The sequence below is a fragment of the Hippocampus comes genome, unplaced genomic scaffold (genome assembly GCF_001891065.2).
Source record: "Hippocampus comes isolate QL1 unplaced genomic scaffold, H_comes_QL1_v1.1 scaffold161, whole genome shotgun sequence".
NCBI lineage: Eukaryota > Metazoa > Chordata > Actinopteri > Syngnathiformes > Syngnathidae > Hippocampus > Hippocampus comes.
Window position 1 is genome coordinate 252,762 of NW_017806067.1, and position 17,217 is coordinate 269,978.

General features: G+C 45.4%; 2 protein-coding genes and 2 long non-coding RNA genes across 6 annotated transcripts; 3 read left to right on the top strand and 1 right to left on the bottom strand.

Moving 5' to 3' along the window:
- The first annotated feature begins 234 nt into the window (after positions 1 to 234).
- On the top strand, positions 235 to 11,730 carry LOC109530134 (uncharacterized). 2 transcript variants are annotated; one of them, XR_002170952.1, is made up of 6 exons: positions 235 to 300; positions 3,504 to 3,634; positions 4,551 to 4,582; positions 4,699 to 4,758; positions 6,441 to 6,502; positions 11,653 to 11,730. It is a non-coding gene; the product is annotated as an uncharacterized LOC109530134 (long non-coding RNA). The 2 variants fall into 2 exon arrangements; XR_002170951.1 differs by lacking the exon at positions 4,551 to 4,582 and having other exon boundaries at positions 3,504 to 3,648.
- LOC109530115 (troponin T, cardiac muscle isoforms) lies at positions 1,493 to 2,806 on the top strand. The gene has a single exon (XM_074895042.1). It carries the CDS (start codon positions 1,675 to 1,677, stop codon positions 2,470 to 2,472), a length of 798 nt encoding a protein of 265 aa, XP_074751143.1. The 5' UTR covers positions 1,493 to 1,674; the 3' UTR covers positions 2,473 to 2,806.
- On the bottom strand, positions 6,770 to 12,688 carry syt10 (synaptotagmin X). 2 transcript variants are annotated; one of them, XM_019893656.1, is made up of 7 exons: positions 12,128 to 12,688; positions 11,348 to 11,747; positions 9,846 to 10,407; positions 9,056 to 9,176; positions 8,494 to 8,665; positions 8,282 to 8,411; positions 6,770 to 7,951 (listed from the first exon to the last, which is right to left on the bottom strand). In XM_019893656.1, the coding sequence occupies exons 1-7, from the start codon at positions 12,327 to 12,329 to the stop codon at positions 7,880 to 7,882; spliced, it is 1,659 nt and encodes a 552-aa protein (XP_019749215.1). In that variant the 5' UTR covers positions 12,330 to 12,688; the 3' UTR covers positions 6,770 to 7,879. The 2 variants fall into 2 exon arrangements, with proteins under 2 accessions (XP_019749215.1, XP_019749214.1); XM_019893655.1 differs by having other exon boundaries at positions 12,113 to 12,688.
- Positions 12,689 to 14,555: 1,867 nt separating this feature from the next.
- LOC109530135 (uncharacterized) lies at positions 14,556 to 16,345 on the top strand. The gene is made up of 3 exons (XR_002170953.1): positions 14,556 to 14,830; positions 15,492 to 15,671; positions 16,267 to 16,345. It is a non-coding gene; the product is annotated as an uncharacterized LOC109530135 (long non-coding RNA).
- The last annotated feature ends 872 nt before the right edge of the window (positions 16,346 to 17,217 follow it).

A 17,217-nucleotide genomic window follows, 5' to 3' on the forward strand; every position in this document is an offset into this window, starting at 1 on the left:
AACTCGACAAAAAAGTTCAGCGAATGCGCCTCTTTAGTTGGTACATTTGGTATGATACAAGTTGACTAAATTAGGTGAAAAGCAAGGAACGCTGTACCGTTAAACTGTCAATGAATGCTAATGCTAGTTAACTATCCCTTGTACTTCAGGTGCTCATTTTGTCGTAATTAAATGAATATTAGAATATCAGTTGTTGTTGATCTAAGGCTATTTCTTTTTTTCAATCCCTTGCCTAGCTCAACGAAGCAGGAAACCTGTACATTTCCACCTCACTTCTGGAGTCAAATTCCATTGTGACGGGTGAGTAATGCGACTTTTTGGGGGGGATGAAACTTCTCATTTTGGATTCCCCACGTTTGCCTAACTAGTATGAGGTTCTGGGTTTAAATATCAATTTTAGCCTTCCTGGTGGATGGGTAGATGACTATTTCAGCTGCCCAGACTCCAGAAAAAAAAAAATGTGTGTCTTCCTTTTCACCATTTACAATAAAAGACTGTGCTGTACTACACAATACTGGCCAGTAGAGGTCCTTCAAGGCCTCCTGCATGCTTCCTGTTACTTTCACACCATTGCATATTAAGACAAAGGTACCAAACTGCATAGATTTTGCCTTAAAATAAATTTAAACCCCGATTTTATGCAGGGCCTCCCCTGACCAAATTGGGTTCCCAAGCAAAATGTTTCTACTTCTTGTGCAACAGCAATAACATACATTGAAAAGATTTAATTCAAAATGATAAGCTTACTGTCACCAATAAATTGATTACATTTTATATATGTCCAAGCAATGCAAGAGGAATGAACAAGATATTCAATCAGCCAAGCAGAGTGTTCTGCTTGGCGGGCCGGGAGCACCTGCTGCGCTCATTTTGCACTGCTGCATGTTTGCTCAATAGGCAGTCCCCGCCGGGTGTCCGGCTTTTCCCTGCGGCATCATAAGGTCTCGTTAGCTTATTTTCATGTGGAGGTTTCGAGCCAGCCTGAAACTCAACCCAAGCTGAATGAATTCTGTTGGCTAGAAGGAGGCGCAGAGGGACCATTTTAATTGGGATTCCCGGACGCCAGAAAGAGAGAGAGCACCTGTCCCTGCCGTCACTTGGCTAGCTCATTCTTCCCAAAGGGGCCGTTTGTCCTTTTCCACAAATAACCACAAGACTTGGGAAGCCCTTCCTTCACGTCACTATTTAAATGTCGGCGCGCAGGAGCAATTTTTTGCGCTAATCCACTGCGCCGAGAGCCTGGGAAAAGCTGCAAAGTTTTAATTACATTCCAGAGCGCCGACGGACACATGCAAATGTTGACAGATGGATGTGTAGATGCATAGATGGATGAATGGAAAGTCACGGACAGATGAAATGAATTAAGGCTAACCCCTCTGTGAACCTGTGTAGTGCATCTGTTGTGCCTCCGAAATAGTCTCTCATGGTGTCCATACAAAGGAATGAGGAGCGCCGTCGGATTGGAGGGGAGCAAGGGGGTCTTTGGGGAGGGGCGGGCTCGGCTGAAAGACTTGGAGAAAATAGCTGCGCCCATCTGTCTTTTAATCTTTCCTGTGGAAAATTGGGTGTGTCACATGATCCCAGCAAAGCATTAAAAGAGTCAAATCAGCACGAGCCAGAGGGCAGTCTTCAGACATCAGACGATCTTGGTGGTCTGTCAGCTTCCAGAAGGACATGTCGGACGCTGAGGAGAGCCTGAAGGAGCAGGAGCGGGAGGAGTATGATCAGGATGAGGAGGACGAGGAAGAAGAGGTGGAGGAGTGTGAGAAAAAGGCGCATGAGGAAGAGTCCAAACCTCGACCCAAGACCACATATGTGCCCAACATCGCCCCACCCAAGCTGCCGGACGGTGAGAAGGTCGATTTTGACGACCTTCACCGCAAGCGCGTCGAGAAAGACTTCAATGACCTGCAGGGCCTCATAGAGTTGCACTTCTCCAACCGACAAAAGGAGGAGGAGGAACTGGTAGCCCTGCGCAATCGCATCGAGCGGCGCCGCTCGGACCGGGCCGAACAGCAGCGGGAGCGCGCCGAGCAAGAGCGTGAACGTCAGGCCCGGTTGACGGAGGAGCGGGTGCGGCGCGAGGAGGAAGCGGCGAAGCTGCGTGCTGAGGAGGAGGCCAAGAAGAAGAAGATGTTCACCAACAAGTCCTTTGGCGGCTATCTACAGAAGGTGGACCAGAAGAAGGGCAAGAAGCTGACGGCTCGGGAGGAGAAGAAGAAGGCGCTGCTGGAGCGCCGCAAGCCGCTCAACATCGACCACCTCAATCAGGACAAGCTGGCTGAGAAGGCGCAAGACCTGTGTCTGTGGCTGTACCAGCTTCATGCCGAGAAGTTTGAGCTCGCCGAGAAGCTCAAGCGGCAGAAGTATGACATATATGTGCTGCGGAACCGCGTCAGTGACCACCAGCGAGGGTCCAAGGCATCCAAGACCTCACGTGGCGCCAAGGGAAAGTCCGGATCCTGGAAGTGACCGCATGGGGAAAACACAAAGACCTTTTTTAGCCAGCACCTGTCCTAATGGCGACTCATGAACTCACCTTTATCGTTTGTTCACATTAAGAATATTCAACCTTGTTTGGTGGCATGCATTTACCCGATGCCTATGATTGAGGTTTCGTAGAGCATGGTTAAAATCACATTTTCCAAAATATTTTTTCTTGAACTGTGCATTCTTTTCGTAATTTTAGTCATCTCCCTATTTTGTCAATGATGTGCTTTTAATGATGCAAATGCATGTTAGTTTGCTTATGTATGAAATGTGCAATAAAAAAATAAAGCTGCCTTGCTATCTACTGTCTATTCCACAATTTTTTTCATTGCCTTTTGTGACTACATGCAACATTTACATACACACACTGCTGATTTAATTTGAAGTTACTGCCGCTTAAAAAATACCTGCAGTCTATGGAGACCCAGTACAAGAGCCGCATCACAAATTGTACCTTTACAAAGATAATAATACGGAATTTTGCACTTTAACAATCCCGTCTGTATACAACTCGACCTTGTTAAGCAGTATGAGAGGACCAACATTGAGATTCATTTGGCCGCCCTTCCGATTCATGTGCTCGTCGTCTTCACTCACACTGGCGTAGCCTGGCTTTAACACCAGTTTTGTGTGTGGCGTGCCTTTTCAAATCATCGTTTTGGGGAACGTATTCCTGCAAAATGATGGTCGAGAAAATGCCAATTCTGAAAGGACACTCAAGAACTTAAACAGATACTTGATGCTGGACAATTGAAGCAAGTTGTCACTCAAGGGGAATGCTCACCATTCTAGAGCAAGTGGCGTGTACTTAAGCCTAAAGTGCATCAGCCTTTCTGCCCGCCTGAGTTTTTTCACTCTCAGTCCATGGACTTTACGCCTCAAGGCCGGAGACAGGCCATGACAGAACTCTTTCCCAGATGTGGCTGTATGCTACCCGGTCACCATGGAGACTGGGAGAGTCCGTCCGCGCTGTCAGCTCTCCACCCACTAACGCGTCCACTCTGCTTCTCCAGCTTCAAAGTGGACACTTTGTATCGATGATGACGTGGAAGGGGTGGCGAGAAAAATGGACCGAAGGGACATCTTAATGGGCTTTCCGACCACGCGTCCAAAGAACAGCATGTTCCGCTCAATGACACGACAGGTACCTGATGGGAGGTGTACACTTAATCTACCTGACCTGCTGTGCATCCCGCAAGCATGGTGATGAATCGTGTTGAGCTCGAAAAGAAAACACTCCCTTGGGGGGCAGACTCGTTAGCTCCCGCAAATGAGGTAGTAGTATCTGTGCCACAGAGATTGACAAGCCTCAACTGGGGTTCAATTTTCTCCTGATTGTATTCAGCCAAATGTCTTGATTACATTTAGTGCTACTGATTATGTATTGTGATACAAAATAAGCATTTTGTTATCTGCATTTAATTATAATCGAATTAGCTATACTGTAAATGGGAACTAATATGAACCGTTCGTTCATCCATTTGTATCCCAGCTGACTTTGGACCCTAATCGCAGTGAGCATAAATAGATACTGCAGTACAACTTTTTTTTTTTCTCGGAATTTCTGCCCCTTTTTAAAAATCAAACGTGGCCTTTGAGCACAAAAGTTTCATATCATGACTTGACTATTGGTATCATGCCTCTAATACCGTAGCTCACTTGAGGCAGGTCACATCTTGTTCCCGACCGGTTTGTCGTGGACCGGCGGATTATGAATGGTGCCGCATTTAGATTCACGCTCACGTTCCACTGTCGTAGTCTTGGGTGATTCATGCCCACTCCCACACACGTGCGCTCATCATCGAGATTTGTCACGATGACGGCGATGGATGAATCACACTTTATTAGCACTTTATAGTTGTAAGACGTGTTGTGGAGTGGGGCGGAACACTTTCATTGGGACTCAAAGTACTCTCATCGTGGTTCTTGACTTTGATTTGAGAATTGCAGAGTCAGACGGTACATGAGAGCGTTTCGTGATGAAAACTTCAAGCTCTATCTTTTGTTTTTTCAAATTGTTTTTAAAATAATTTTTAGTTCTGTCTTGATTTGTTTTTCAGTAGCTGCTTCCGTCGTTGAAATTGCTTCCACGGTGTCGCGGATTGCTTCCACTAAAACCGTGTTGTTGTTGAATCTCTGAAATTGACCTCCGAGTGACCGCCAGCTTCCAAAATGCTACAATAATTCCTGTTTGTTTCTTGCTGTCAGGATGCATCAAACGAAGGCGGACGTGTGATGAGAGCTGATTCTCACGCTCGCAGCCATGGGGTAAAACATCTATTTATAATTTGCGCAGCACGTCAATATGTTTACGATCCCCCGCACCTCACTCAACGCTTGCAAACACGGTTATTTGGATTGCTTACATTTTCTTAAATGCAAACTAATAGGCATCATCATTGAGCTTACTCTATTTGAAATGGTCATGCGTTTACCGAATACTTGATTGGGTACACCTTGCCAGCTGACCACATGCACAAAAAAAAAATCTGTGAATTTCAAGATGTGAGAGTCAGATAGACATTTCATCTATCAACATGTATCATGGAAATTTTCCGAAGAAATCTGCTGTTGTCCACGCAGTCAGATAATAATAATAATAATAATAATACATTTTATTTATAAGCGCCTTTCAAAACACCCAATGAAGCAGTATGTGACTCGTCATATACACCGTGTTTCACCTTACAGAACACAATCTTTGGAACAGTAGCTTCTTGCAAGGAATAACCTAGCATGGTGACTCTCTCTCTCTCTCTCTCTCTCTCTCTCTCTCTCTCTCACTCTGTATACAAAACAGAAGACCATGTGTACTTTGAGCTTGAATTTTAATTTCTCCCCGAAGCCATCATTCACATTAATGGAGCCGCCATAAAGCCACCCATTAAGGCCGCTTGCACTGTCCGCCCATTTAGCCTCTCCACACCGATTGTCTTTGATATAGGGGTACGCGGTGCCAGCGTGCTATTAGCATCGTGACTGCTGACCCGCCGTGTGTGCAGTGGAAAGTAATGATGAAATGTAGGCGTTGACGCTCGCTAGCGCAAACACCTGACGGGTTGAATCCACAATTTCCTCCTTCGTAAATGTGCATGCGAGTGTTTCTGAAGCCAAATCTCCCATTTATTGGCCCAATGATAATCCACAAAAACATTGAATTGAAAGCAGTGAAGCAGGTGATCAACCATTTTGTTTTCATCATGATCCTTTTTCGTAGTGTTAATTATTTTGAGATCAAATGTATGACTTGAACACGCTTTTGTAAAAAGCACCACTTCCACCTGCCCCAAACTCAGTGGAGGAATAAACCCCCCTGGCAGAAGTCTCTTTTCTGAGTCACGTCCTATTTTATTTTATTTTATTTTTTAATATAGCTCTGCTAAAATATGAAGAGCAAACAAAGATGTTTGCGCAGTCCTGTATACAAAAGCCAAGTGTGACTAATGGAGCAGCTGCATTGTAGATGTTAGGTATCGCCGCCTGTCCTTTAAGCTGAAATTACACATATTGATGTACGGGGCAATTAGGCCATCCTAAGTAGGCCTTTGGTACTGCTCGTTGCCAAGGGACACCGACGTTAGCATTGCCGCCTATTGTGCAGGTCTTTGACAATTTTAAAAAGGAAAGTGTGAGCGGATCCGAATACTCTCTTCGTGTGTGGCGATCAAAAACGTGCCTTTGTTTTTGTCTGAACCATCTTAAAAGCACTTATCAATGCAAGTCGACCGCTTTTCCTTTGCTGTTTATTTTCAAGACTTAATTCTTTTTCGTTGTCCACAAGCTACTAGAGTTGCTCCCCTTCCACAGGCTTCTCAAAGCCAGATGCAGTGAGTACATTTTGCACACACAGCGGCTTTTAATTTAAAAAATAAATAAATCATAATTTGTGAGATGAATGATTACAAAAAACACAAATGTAAAAGACTAAACTCATTTTGTTGTATTTTTAGGTTGGCTGCAAATTCCAAGTGGCGTTGCTGCTCTGCAGGCTGCCAGAAGTCAAGCAAATTCGGTAAGTCTCATCCAGGAGTTTAAAAAACATTAACAACAAAAAAACTCCAGTGATCATTCAAATATAATCACTGTAGGTTTATTTTTGATAAAATACATATGAAACTGATACAATAAATGATATTCCAAATGGAGACTTTGAGTTACAAAAGTTATCACAAACTGTCCGTAGCAGGATATGACGTGATGTTGTGGTCCAGAACGGCGAAGAAACTTCACGCCATTGTCACCAAACAATAGAAATACAACAAGCCCACACACTCTTCTGTTTTTTTCCTTACGTGTAAACACGACATATAACTTTGATTTTCCCAAAGAAAGACATGAGAGGCATGCTCAAAATGAAACATTGACTTTGAGGGCAGAAAGCATCATTGTACAGTGTGCTTGTGCTAACAGGATAACAGTACACAGCCTTGGGTTTTTGTTTGTTTTTGTAATTATTATTATTACTGACAACACACGGAGTTGTTAGAGATGCATCAAACACTTGCATGGCTTTGTATAAAAAATATAAGTACATCTTCAATGTTTTTCCCAATTTCAACTTATAAAATTTACTGTACATTAAATGCCCAAATGTTGGCTTTTTAGGCTCTCTCTTTTCTGCAAGTGAATAACCTCTCGTCTGTAAAGAACGAAGTGAAAGAATCGATGTACTTGTAGCGCGAGGAAGCTAGCACATTGGTGGGTTTTTGTTGTATCATATTGATCCACCAACTGTTTTTTTTTTTTTTGTTTGTTTTTAGATGTTAGACTGATGACATACGATTCCTATTTCTGAATCACAGACACATTAAATCTCATCCACATTAAAAACATCCATTGAAAACTCACTGTACGGTACATATATATCTATTATGTACTAGTTCGTATGTAAGGCTGTCGAGTTATTCAGTTGAATGTAAAACCAAAGCACGGAACAATCACTTCACTTTTTACGTTGACCCTGATTGTAGACTGAATAATCAACTCACTACAGGCAGGAGTAATCACATGGGGGGAGTCAATAGAATATTCTTTCATTTATTTGTACATACTCTTTGTCTGCTACATGTATCTGCTACATTCTCTCGATCTATTGGTGTGATCTGGTTGTGTTATGACTGAGAGATGAAGCCAGCCCTGGTGCATTCAGGATATATTTTTTTTTTTACTCAGTGAATGCCTGTATGGCACAGAGCCAAGTAGCCCTTACACCTTGTGCCATTTCAGAGTAAAATGTTAGGGTGTGAAAAATGTCTGGAATATCAGGACAGGATCGTCGAATTAGGTTTTGTTAAAGTGAAAGCCAGAAAGTTGATAGAAATGGTGTCGCGTGGTGGATTCAGGTGCATGCAACCTGCACTCAACTTCATCTATTCTTATTGGCACGATGTCACGGCGTCTGTGGAGGTTTGGGTGACGGACATGAAGCTTGACTCTCGAAGCTCGCCTCTCTTCCAGGCCACTAAAAGATTGCAAAAACAACAAAACCTGTATTGACTTGTGTTTTCTGCTTTGACAGGCCGCGCTAAAAATGACATTGTCAGGCCATTGTTACGTCACAATCAGTGTGTTTACTTTTTGCGTACAACGTGGTTTGCACCGGATTCATTGCTATTTAATGATAATGATGTTGACTCGAGAGGAGAAGACGTTTTGTGTCTTAGAGTTGGATAAGAATGTGTTCCAACGCACATTGTGGATAGAATTTTCGCATCAGTCAATGTCCCGTAGCTCTGAAAGGCGTCCATTGCAGACGCTTGTTCAAAAAGTATTTTTAAAAAGAAAAACCTACCTCTCCTAGGGCATGCCAGTGGGTGATGGGTTTTCGAGGGTAAGCCAACATTTCATTCCAGTGATCCCGTCCGAGGCCTTCGGCGTCCGGCCCGGCGCGACAGACACCGATCACCTCGTTGTGTCCAACCCTGCCAGCGAGATGTGGTTGCCGCTTTGTTCCTAATAACTCCAACTCGCCTCAGCCCGTGGATGCGGTGCGCCGATGCTCACCGATCGTAATCCATCACCATGATGGAGAGGCTGACTTGTTCCACATTTTCCGGGGGGATGTCAAAGATGATGGCCTCGTTGTACACCGGGTTCAGAGTGCTCTTCTTGGTCGTGGTTTTCCGTTTCTTCAGCCTGCGTCCATCACAGATCAGGTGGACTTTGACGTATGGATCTGGAAGACAAAGCTGTCGATGAGCGAGAGGCAGGGTACATCCTATACTGCTCGCAAGTCTCTCGTGGGGCAGATGTCGACATATTTGTCTCTAAAATGGCCCTTCTTTGCGCAGTAGTTGCACCATCTGTTGCTTTGGCATGTGCTTTTGCACAATGTGGATTTTTTTGTTTTTGTTTTTTGACTCCATAGTGGGTCTTTTTAAGAATAGCTTCATAATTGAAACCATGCTCGTGAGTCATGACTTTTATTCAATCCCTCTTCCCAATTAGGAAATGAAGGAGTTCCTGGCACCCTGCTGTTGTGTTTCGTTCTCCCCAATGGCACTCGTAAGTGGCCACCTGCTGTCGAGTAGGGCGTGCGGTTCGGTGAGTGCGTTTGTGGGTGTACCTGAAGAGCCTGTGATGTCCATGGCTTTGAGATTTCGGCATTTGATGACCGTCAGAGTCATCCTCCCCGCTGTGGGGAGGTAGCACAGCGAGTACATGATCTCTCCCAAGTCAACGGTCTCCTGTGGATGAGGAAGTCCTGATTCTGTTCATGTTACCAGTGTGAAATGTGTCATGGTAACAGGTTGACAGTCAGGTAGACTTGATGACATAACGTTTCAAACACAAAGAGCAAAAGTTGTTTTGAGTTGGAGAGAAGCTGTTATGTCATCCGGCTCTTTGATCGACCTGGCCTTGATGTAGAAGAGTCTGAGATGAGCAAAAGAAAAAGCCTTTAAATGAGCAAAAACAAATACGGGACTTGATCTCGAGTCCTTGAAAATGTAGCTATTTAGCTGTGAAGACAAAGTCATCATGAAGGTGCCCCAAACCCTGCCAGTGCAAATAAGACCACACCGTAGGTTGTTTTTCGCTTTTTAATCCTTAAAAACACCGTCATAGATGTTCTAAAGAGCATATACATTTCCACTTTGGGGTGAATTGTTTTACGATTCTTTAGCCCAGAGGTACTCTGAGGATGTTTTTTCAAAATGTTTTGGTTTTGTGATTGTCTTCTTTGTTGCTCTAATTATGCTCGAGTTTTTGCAAACGTGGGTGGTCTTGAATTTATGTCATGCATTTCAATTGCCACTCTCAAATGATGTTTGCTTCTCAGGAGAGCTGAAGTGTACCGCTCCACGCTGGCTCAAATAAATGATTTTATTCATTGGCCAGCATGGACGCCGACTCACCGTGGTTGCAGCGTGGATGTCCTTCCACACCACTGCCTCACGAGAAAGGTCAGAGAGCTCAAAGAGGTTGTCCACCACCACCTCGCCGATCATGTCGTGGCTGGTGAAGCGGTCAAAGTCGTAGACGCTCAGGTGCAGCTTGCGGTCGCAGAGCTCGTCATACACCACGGGGAAGCGGAAGGTCTCATCGAACGTCGGGTTCAGGTTCTTGCGGTGGACTCGTGTCTGGAACTTCTTCTTCCTCTCTGGGAGCAGGTAGATCTTCACGTAGGGGTCCGAGGTTCCTGTGAAGTCTTTAGCTGGGAGGTCCAAGCCTTTTAGGATCGTCACCACCAGTGCCTGCTCCTCGTAGTCGTAACGCAGCGAGAAGCTGAGCTTTCCGCAAATCTCAACGGGTTCTCTGGGCTCGCCCTCCGAGTCCACAGACTTCTGCTTGTAGAGTTCCGGTTTGATTCTTCCGATGCTCGCCGTGGAGGACTGTCGGAAAGGCATTGCGTCCATGCTGAAGTCAAAGCTGTTGACGTTCATTTGGCGTGGCAGGTGGCGCCGGAAGGAATTGTGCCTGTGGGAAAAGGTGGCTGTGAGCATATTGGAGTCAATTATCTGTCATCCTTAATGCACCTAATGAGGTGAAGCTAGAATGTTCCAAACCAGCTTCCAAACAATCGTGTAAATTACTCAGACCACTACCCACGTGTTTCAAAATCCATCCAAACAAATTGTCCTTTTGACACCGGCAGCTTTAGCCTCAAAGGCGTCTTGTCACCAAGCAATTGTTTTCGTGGAGGTCGCTTCTGGACATTGTTATTCAATACAAAGGCACTTAAGAGTGCATGTTATTAAAACAACACACTACTGTTCCCATGAGTAAATAAAAGCTCGGCCTCGTAAAAAGGTTAGAGAGTTAGTACTTGGTGGAATCGCTCATCTGAGTTCAAGTCACCGGCAGATCAGCGTGATTTCATCACTGATCCTAAGTGGCGAGTGCGCGGTGTTCGGGTCTACCCACACAGACACAGCTGCCCGCTGCGTCACATCTTTGGCCAACCTGCGGCAATGCTAATTATGGACGTTGGCCTTGAAACACCATGCTAGAAAACAAAGGCGAAGTGTGGGGTGATTGTTTCATTACTGGGGTGGCTTGCAGGCAATGTCATGGCAGCTGGGTTCACACGTGCAGCTAATAGTAGGCTTACGAGCCTGTGTGACACAACTCGTGAGCCTGGCAAGGCCACAGAAGCCCACCATCGCCACAGCCAGGAGGCTGATGGAGATGTCTTCAAAGAAGACAACCGGGATGTGCATAAGATTGACAAACAAGGGCAAATGTAGGGCAAGGCGGTCAGATAAAAAAAAAAAAAATCGGAACCTTGCCAAACATTCAGATCATTAGATGCGTTGCAACATCAGCGCTAACCTTTTGGACAAAAAATTACAGTTGCCGGCAACACATGACCCGCCCGGACAGTCTTGGCATTGATGAGTGCGCAACCGAGGGCTACCTGGAGGACGACGTCGGCTCAGTGGTTTGCCTCTGAATCTTGGCCTGATGGCTTAGCTTCTCTCTGAGGGTGGTCTGCACCTCGGCCGGGATGTCCGGCGATGTCTGGCTGATCTTCATGGCCGCCTCCAGGAGCTTGATGGAGTTCCGATTGTTTAACTTCACCTCGGGCGAGTACTTCTTTTTTTCTTCCAGTGGCACCGCTTTTTCCGGCAAGGGTGGCGAGTTAATCGGAGGCGCTTCGGGAAAGGCGACGTGAAGCCCGACGTTTCCCCCGTGAACTGTCACTGCCTTTCTCCTCCAGAGAGGCCAGCACAGCTTCCAAAAGACAAAGAGAGATACCACCAGCAAGGCAAGGCCACAGAAGCCCACCACCACGGCCAAAAGGCTGATGGAGATGTCTGCGGAGAAATCAACCAGGATGTGAAGAAGATGGACAGAAAAATAGCTGGTTTGATAGCCCGTCTTAAAGGCACTGAAGTCGTCTGTCTTTTGCTCGAAACCTTGTTGCTAGTTTTTTAAAAGGGTTTGTATGTTTTGCAGCACTATCCGAGAGCTCAACATATTATTCTGGATCAGTGACACTGTGAGTGATTGGGAAATGAGACTTGATTATTTCAGTCTGGGTCATTTCCTGCCGTACTCGGATGAGCCTGAACCAGAGCTGACCGAAAACAGAGGGATTCCCTCTATTGTTTTACTTGCGTACATCGATTGCACAACAGAAGCTCACTGCAGAAAAAGGTAATGACTTGATTGCATTTACCTGCGTGTCCTTTACCTGGTATGCTGCTGCTCTCCAGGGGGAAAATATCCGAACATTTCTCCCGGTCCACATGTCCGGTGAGGCAAAGGTCCGTCACAATCTGCAGAGCCCTCTGGCACAGCGTGACGCCGTCCCCGTTGCGGACGCTCATGTCTCTTCTGTTAAGCCATTGTATGCCAGAGGAGGCCGAGGAGGAGCCGGGGCGGCGGGGGTTCATCTGGCCCAACGGTCACAGGGCTGCCTTGAGGCGGAGGCTGCTGGCGGCTGCATCGGCATCCACGCTCGCTGCAGCAGCAGCGGTGGTGGTGATGGTGTTGAGGCGAGTGAGCGCAACAAGCAGCGCGCAGAGCCGGCAGACTCCGCACATCTGTTGAGTGTGAGACAGTGAGGCGGACCTGTTGCGCGCCAGCAGTACAACCTCCCACCTTCCGTGGGACCACCCCCTCCTCTCGGGGCACTGTGCACCTGTAGCGCCGACTGAACAGAGCAGAATGATTGTCGTATATTTAAACAAGAGCTTCTGCTAGAGAGCGCCATAGGAGAAATCCCCCTTACGTTTTCAACCTCGTGCTGTTAAAATGAACCATGAAATGAATACCCCCATTATTATTTTACGACAGGCATCGACTCTCGTGAATTGTGCCAAGGCACAGATTTTAAATGACAAAATTCTCATGGTAAACCCACGGAACAAGAAAAGGGTAAAAATAAAGACCAAGAAGAGTACTTTCTGCCAACTTGTTTTCACTGTCGTGATCCATTGCTGGCATTGATCAAAGAACACAATACAAATGAAAAGAGTGTTTCCCAACCTTTTATTTAGCCAACTAAAAACTGGAACTAAAAATTAAATATCACATCACATCGCCAAACAAACACATCACAAGTATTAAATGCTGAAATGATGACAGTCTGGTCAACAACCAACCATTCACACTCACAGTCACATCAAGGGACAATTTTAGAGTGTGCCATTAACCTGCCATGCATGTTTTTGTTTTTTGTCTTTGGAATGTGGGAGGAAAGCGGAGGACCGAAGAAAAGCCACACAGGCACAGGGAGAACATGCCCCACTCCACACAGGAAGGCCGGAGGCGGCATCGAACCCCACACCTCTGCACTGTGAGCACCATGCCGCCAACGCTGCTTCTCCTGAACAGGTTGGAACAGAAACATTTCGTATGTATACATATTCTTGCGCATATTTATGTTCCTTTCACGTGTATTGTTACATAAGACTGTGTGTGTGTGTGTGATTGTTTTTATATTTTTCAGCCACTTATTGTCTGTTTTTCATAAGATAACAAGTATTACATTTTGCTCATGGGCTAACAAAAGCATTTTTTCATCAGTCATCCCTGACCCGCTCTTTGCCCCTCTGGGAGCGTTTCATTTCAGCTTAATTCCCAACATGAAATCTCCCAATGTGCGCCAAACAGGTGAAACAAAACGGTCTGTTACCTTGACAACGGTACACACAGGGACTTGTTCGTTAAGCGTCTGACCGAGCGAGCACCCCTGCCGTTAATTCGTCTGCTGGAAGAGATAGCGAGAGAGAGGGAGGAAAATGCTGTCTGCTGCCGTGCAGCTTTCAGCAAATCAGCTGATAGCTAATAGAAACACGGACCTTGGTGATAATCAAAAATATGTGATGATCTGCTTCAGGAGCGTCACACTCTTTTCCACTTATGCGAAAGGTTGTTGTGGGTTGTCGTTAATCCTCCCCAAATCAATCACTTTTTTACCCTTCATGATTTTAAGTATAATCATAATTATACACGGCCGCGGACGGTTTGGCACCTGTTGTTGCCATGGCCACGGTAATTAATACCCCTCGTAACCGCTCAACCCACTCAGAAAAGGACACTTTAGTTACCAAGAGAAGAGGGTGTCCGCGCAAAGGAGTCGTAAACCAGCATGGTGAGCACCTATAAAGCAGAAGCAAAAGAGGATATCAAATGAGGCTAAGTGAATAAAAGAGGCAAGGAACAATGAAAAGAGACGATGAAGCATTTAAAAGAGATCTGTAAGAAGTTAAAAAAATACAATAAAATCAAGGCGGGGTGAGCCGTTAAAGCTGTGAAAAGCAAAATTTCACCAAGAGGCTCAAATTAGATTAGACATATTAAATATGTCATAAAGGTAGCAAAAAATAATGACAACAAAAGCAAACCAAAAAAGGTTAAAAGGTGCAAAAACATAATTCAAGTGGCAAATAAAAGGCTAAATTTGGGTCACATCAAACTAAAATAACCTAAAAAGAGACTTGAAAGTGGCTAACGGGACCTCAAGATGCTAAGAAATGGCTACAAATTAGCTCATGGGAGGTTAACAAACACCTAAAGAGGGGAAAAATAAGTGTTTCTTGTGGATGAATAAAATATCTCCGGAAAAGGTTGAGTTTCGGTTTGTGGTGGCGCCAAAATGTCAACAGCCAACAGGGAATGTGAGGATTGCAGCAAGAACACAGAATGTTCTTTTTCTTTCCGAGTCAAATGCATGCTGGAGTCCCTTCGAGTGACACACAGCCAACATACTGTATGTTCCTACATCTTGTTTTGTTCCGACATATCACAGAAGGAGAAAGCTTCATCATCAATGTCCTCCCCAGCACTTTGACAATCACCACCTTTGCCTGGCAGCTTTCGGTGCTCACAATGACAGGCCTAATTGCATATTTTGCAGATGGTTGAGCAGATCGTCTGCTCCGCTGGCAAGGTACAAACGGGCTGTTCATGTTTGCTTGACTCGATTCACGGGAATTGCTCACCAAATTTTGTTTGCTGCAAAAAGAGGCAAAGAAGTGGCTAATTTTGAGACAATTTATCCAAATGGGAGCATTTCTACCTTTGACTTCCATTGATGGTGTCTGATGAAGTTGTCCAACCTGGTCTAGAATAAGAAGTATCGTTGGTCACCAGGGACAACGCTGCAGTGCAAATGTCTTCCTGATCCCCCGCTTATAAAGCGCGTCGCTACGCTGGGGGATCAATAATCACATGGTTGCAGGGTTGATTAATAAGAAGCCGCTGTCCTTTGGAAGCAAGTCATGATTGAACGGTTGATTCTTGTCAGTCATGGCTTTTCGTTGTAAACACAGCGACATCCAGAGCCGCCACGTTGCTCTTTGAAAAAGCTGTCGTCAAGACGACCGGGTGCCGCTCAACAGAACCTGGGTGGCACCGGAGAAACACTCGCCAGCAGTCGGAAAGCTATTATTAAATGCAGCTTAGGGCAAACACTCTTGCACTCATCTTATTGGTCATTGAGTGCGTTGGCGATGGAGTGTTCAACGACAAGTACAAGGTTTCGCTGAAATAATGGCTAAGGCGAGGCTAAAACGAGGGTAAAAGTGACTAAAGCCGCCATTCCATTCCAGGTTCCAGAATGGCTCAACAACACACCGCACCGGCCTCGCTTGGCTCGGCCTGGCCTATGTTGCTTTTCCGTTATCTGAGGCACGGGGCAGGACTGAGGTGCGATCAGTTGAACCGTGCAAGTCTCCGCTGCACAACGCACACTGCAGCGCACTGGCTTCTGCCCTAACATTTCCTGGGTGGTGAGTCTCAGCCTCTGGTTATGCGGCGATTCAAAATATGACTTTCCGTTGCATGATGTTGCAAATTACAGCCCATCAAATGCACAGAAGCCGTCTCATACTATATATACGAAAAATCAATTTCCAGGTTTAAACGCGTAAGACTGGTATTTATAGATGACTTGAAAAACAACCACAGCTGCGTACAAAATGCTCTACAAGTAAAAATCTGACATCAAAACAAAGGCGGTTACAACAATCAATCAATAACAGTAAATTTGAGACACAAGCATAGTCAAGTTCATATATATTAGATTCATAACTCAAGGCACCGCTGTATATGGAAGAAAACACCTTTTGAATGGCTATCCGCTGTAGAGACCGAAGCACAACTGTTGCATTTGTAAGAAGGATGCATCTTAAGTCAAAGGGTTAGTTGGTCTCACGTGAAATGAAATTATTTGGGGGGGGGGAAACTGATGTTGCACAATTGGGCCTTGTACTTGAAAATTAACGCCGTGCACAAAATCAATGGATGCAATCATGGCCAGAGCGGCCAAGGAAAGCCAGTTCATTTCTCTTTATCTCTCCCCCCCTCTTCCCATCTTGTTGGCAGGTTGCACAATTTTATTTACGTCTGGAGGTTCATGGGGCACAATTATGAGCTACAGACACAGCTAGAAAGTTCTCTTCTTCACAAAAAATCATGAATATTGATTATCAGGATGAAACCTTTATTATGGTTGTGGTCTTTGTGTGTGTATGTGGGGGGGGGTGCTGTTACATCAGAGCAAGGTTTGTGTTGTGTAAGGCCTGCTGCGATTGACATGCATGATGGGAAATTGTTCTCCCCCTGCTGGATGAAGGTGGCAGCTGGCGGGGACATGCAGCCGTTTGACTTCAAAGCCACCTTCACGTCTTGCTCAAAGTTGATCGGGTTCTTGCCTGTTGTTGATTTCGACTTCAACGCGACATCCACATTCACATCACTCAAAATCAAGAGAGTTCTTGCGTTGACCATTTTATATTCCGGTCATTTTGCGCCAGTTACAGTAGTCCAAATCAATAGCTTTCTAGCTCACTCTCGCCCTGTCATAACTTTGACTTCCTCGGAGGTTTCTGTGAAGGCCACAGACAAACCTCGATGGGTTATGCAATGGATTCGACGGAGGCGTCAACGAGTGCTTTCATCATTATCCCGCTCATTCATTTAGCTGCCGGCTAATCCGTCCCTCGGTGTATCAACCGATATCCCGCCCCTGCAAAAGCAATCTATTGAGCCTCGCCACTGTCCGCCGATTGATGGCGAGGCGTCTGAAATGCAATTAGGTTCTTATCAAGTGGAATTGCGTTACCAGCTCCTCCAAAACGGTTGACTCTCCTTGGGGAATGATGCACTTTCAACAAGTGCTGGTGAGCGCTTGTGGCCAAAAAAGACCATCTGCAAAGTTTCCAAAGACCTGGTGTTGGGCGCTAAAGCCTCAAAATATTCAGTGGGGAGTTTGTGTTTGATTTTATTTTAATTTTTTTATGGTTTAATGCACTTAGACGGGACGAGATTTTTTTC

Excerpts from the sequence above, each read along its gene's own strand:
- LOC109530115 (XM_074895042.1), top strand. The coding sequence starts at position 1,675 with ATGTCGGACGCTGAGGAGAGCCTGAAGGAGCAGGAGCGGGAGGAGTAT.
- syt10 (XM_019893655.1), bottom strand. The coding sequence starts at position 12,329 with ATGAACCCCCGCCGCCCCGGCTCCTCCTCGGCCTCCTCTGGCATACAA. Across the intron at positions 10,408-11,347 it reads GAGCCGACGTCGTCCTCCAG|GCACAATTCCTTCCGGCGCC; the intron begins GTAGCCCTCGGT and ends CTTTTCCCACAG. Across the intron at positions 9,177-9,845 it reads ACATCCACGCTGCAACCACG|GAGACCGTTGACTTGGGAGA; the intron begins GTGAGTCGGCGT and ends CCTCATCCACAG.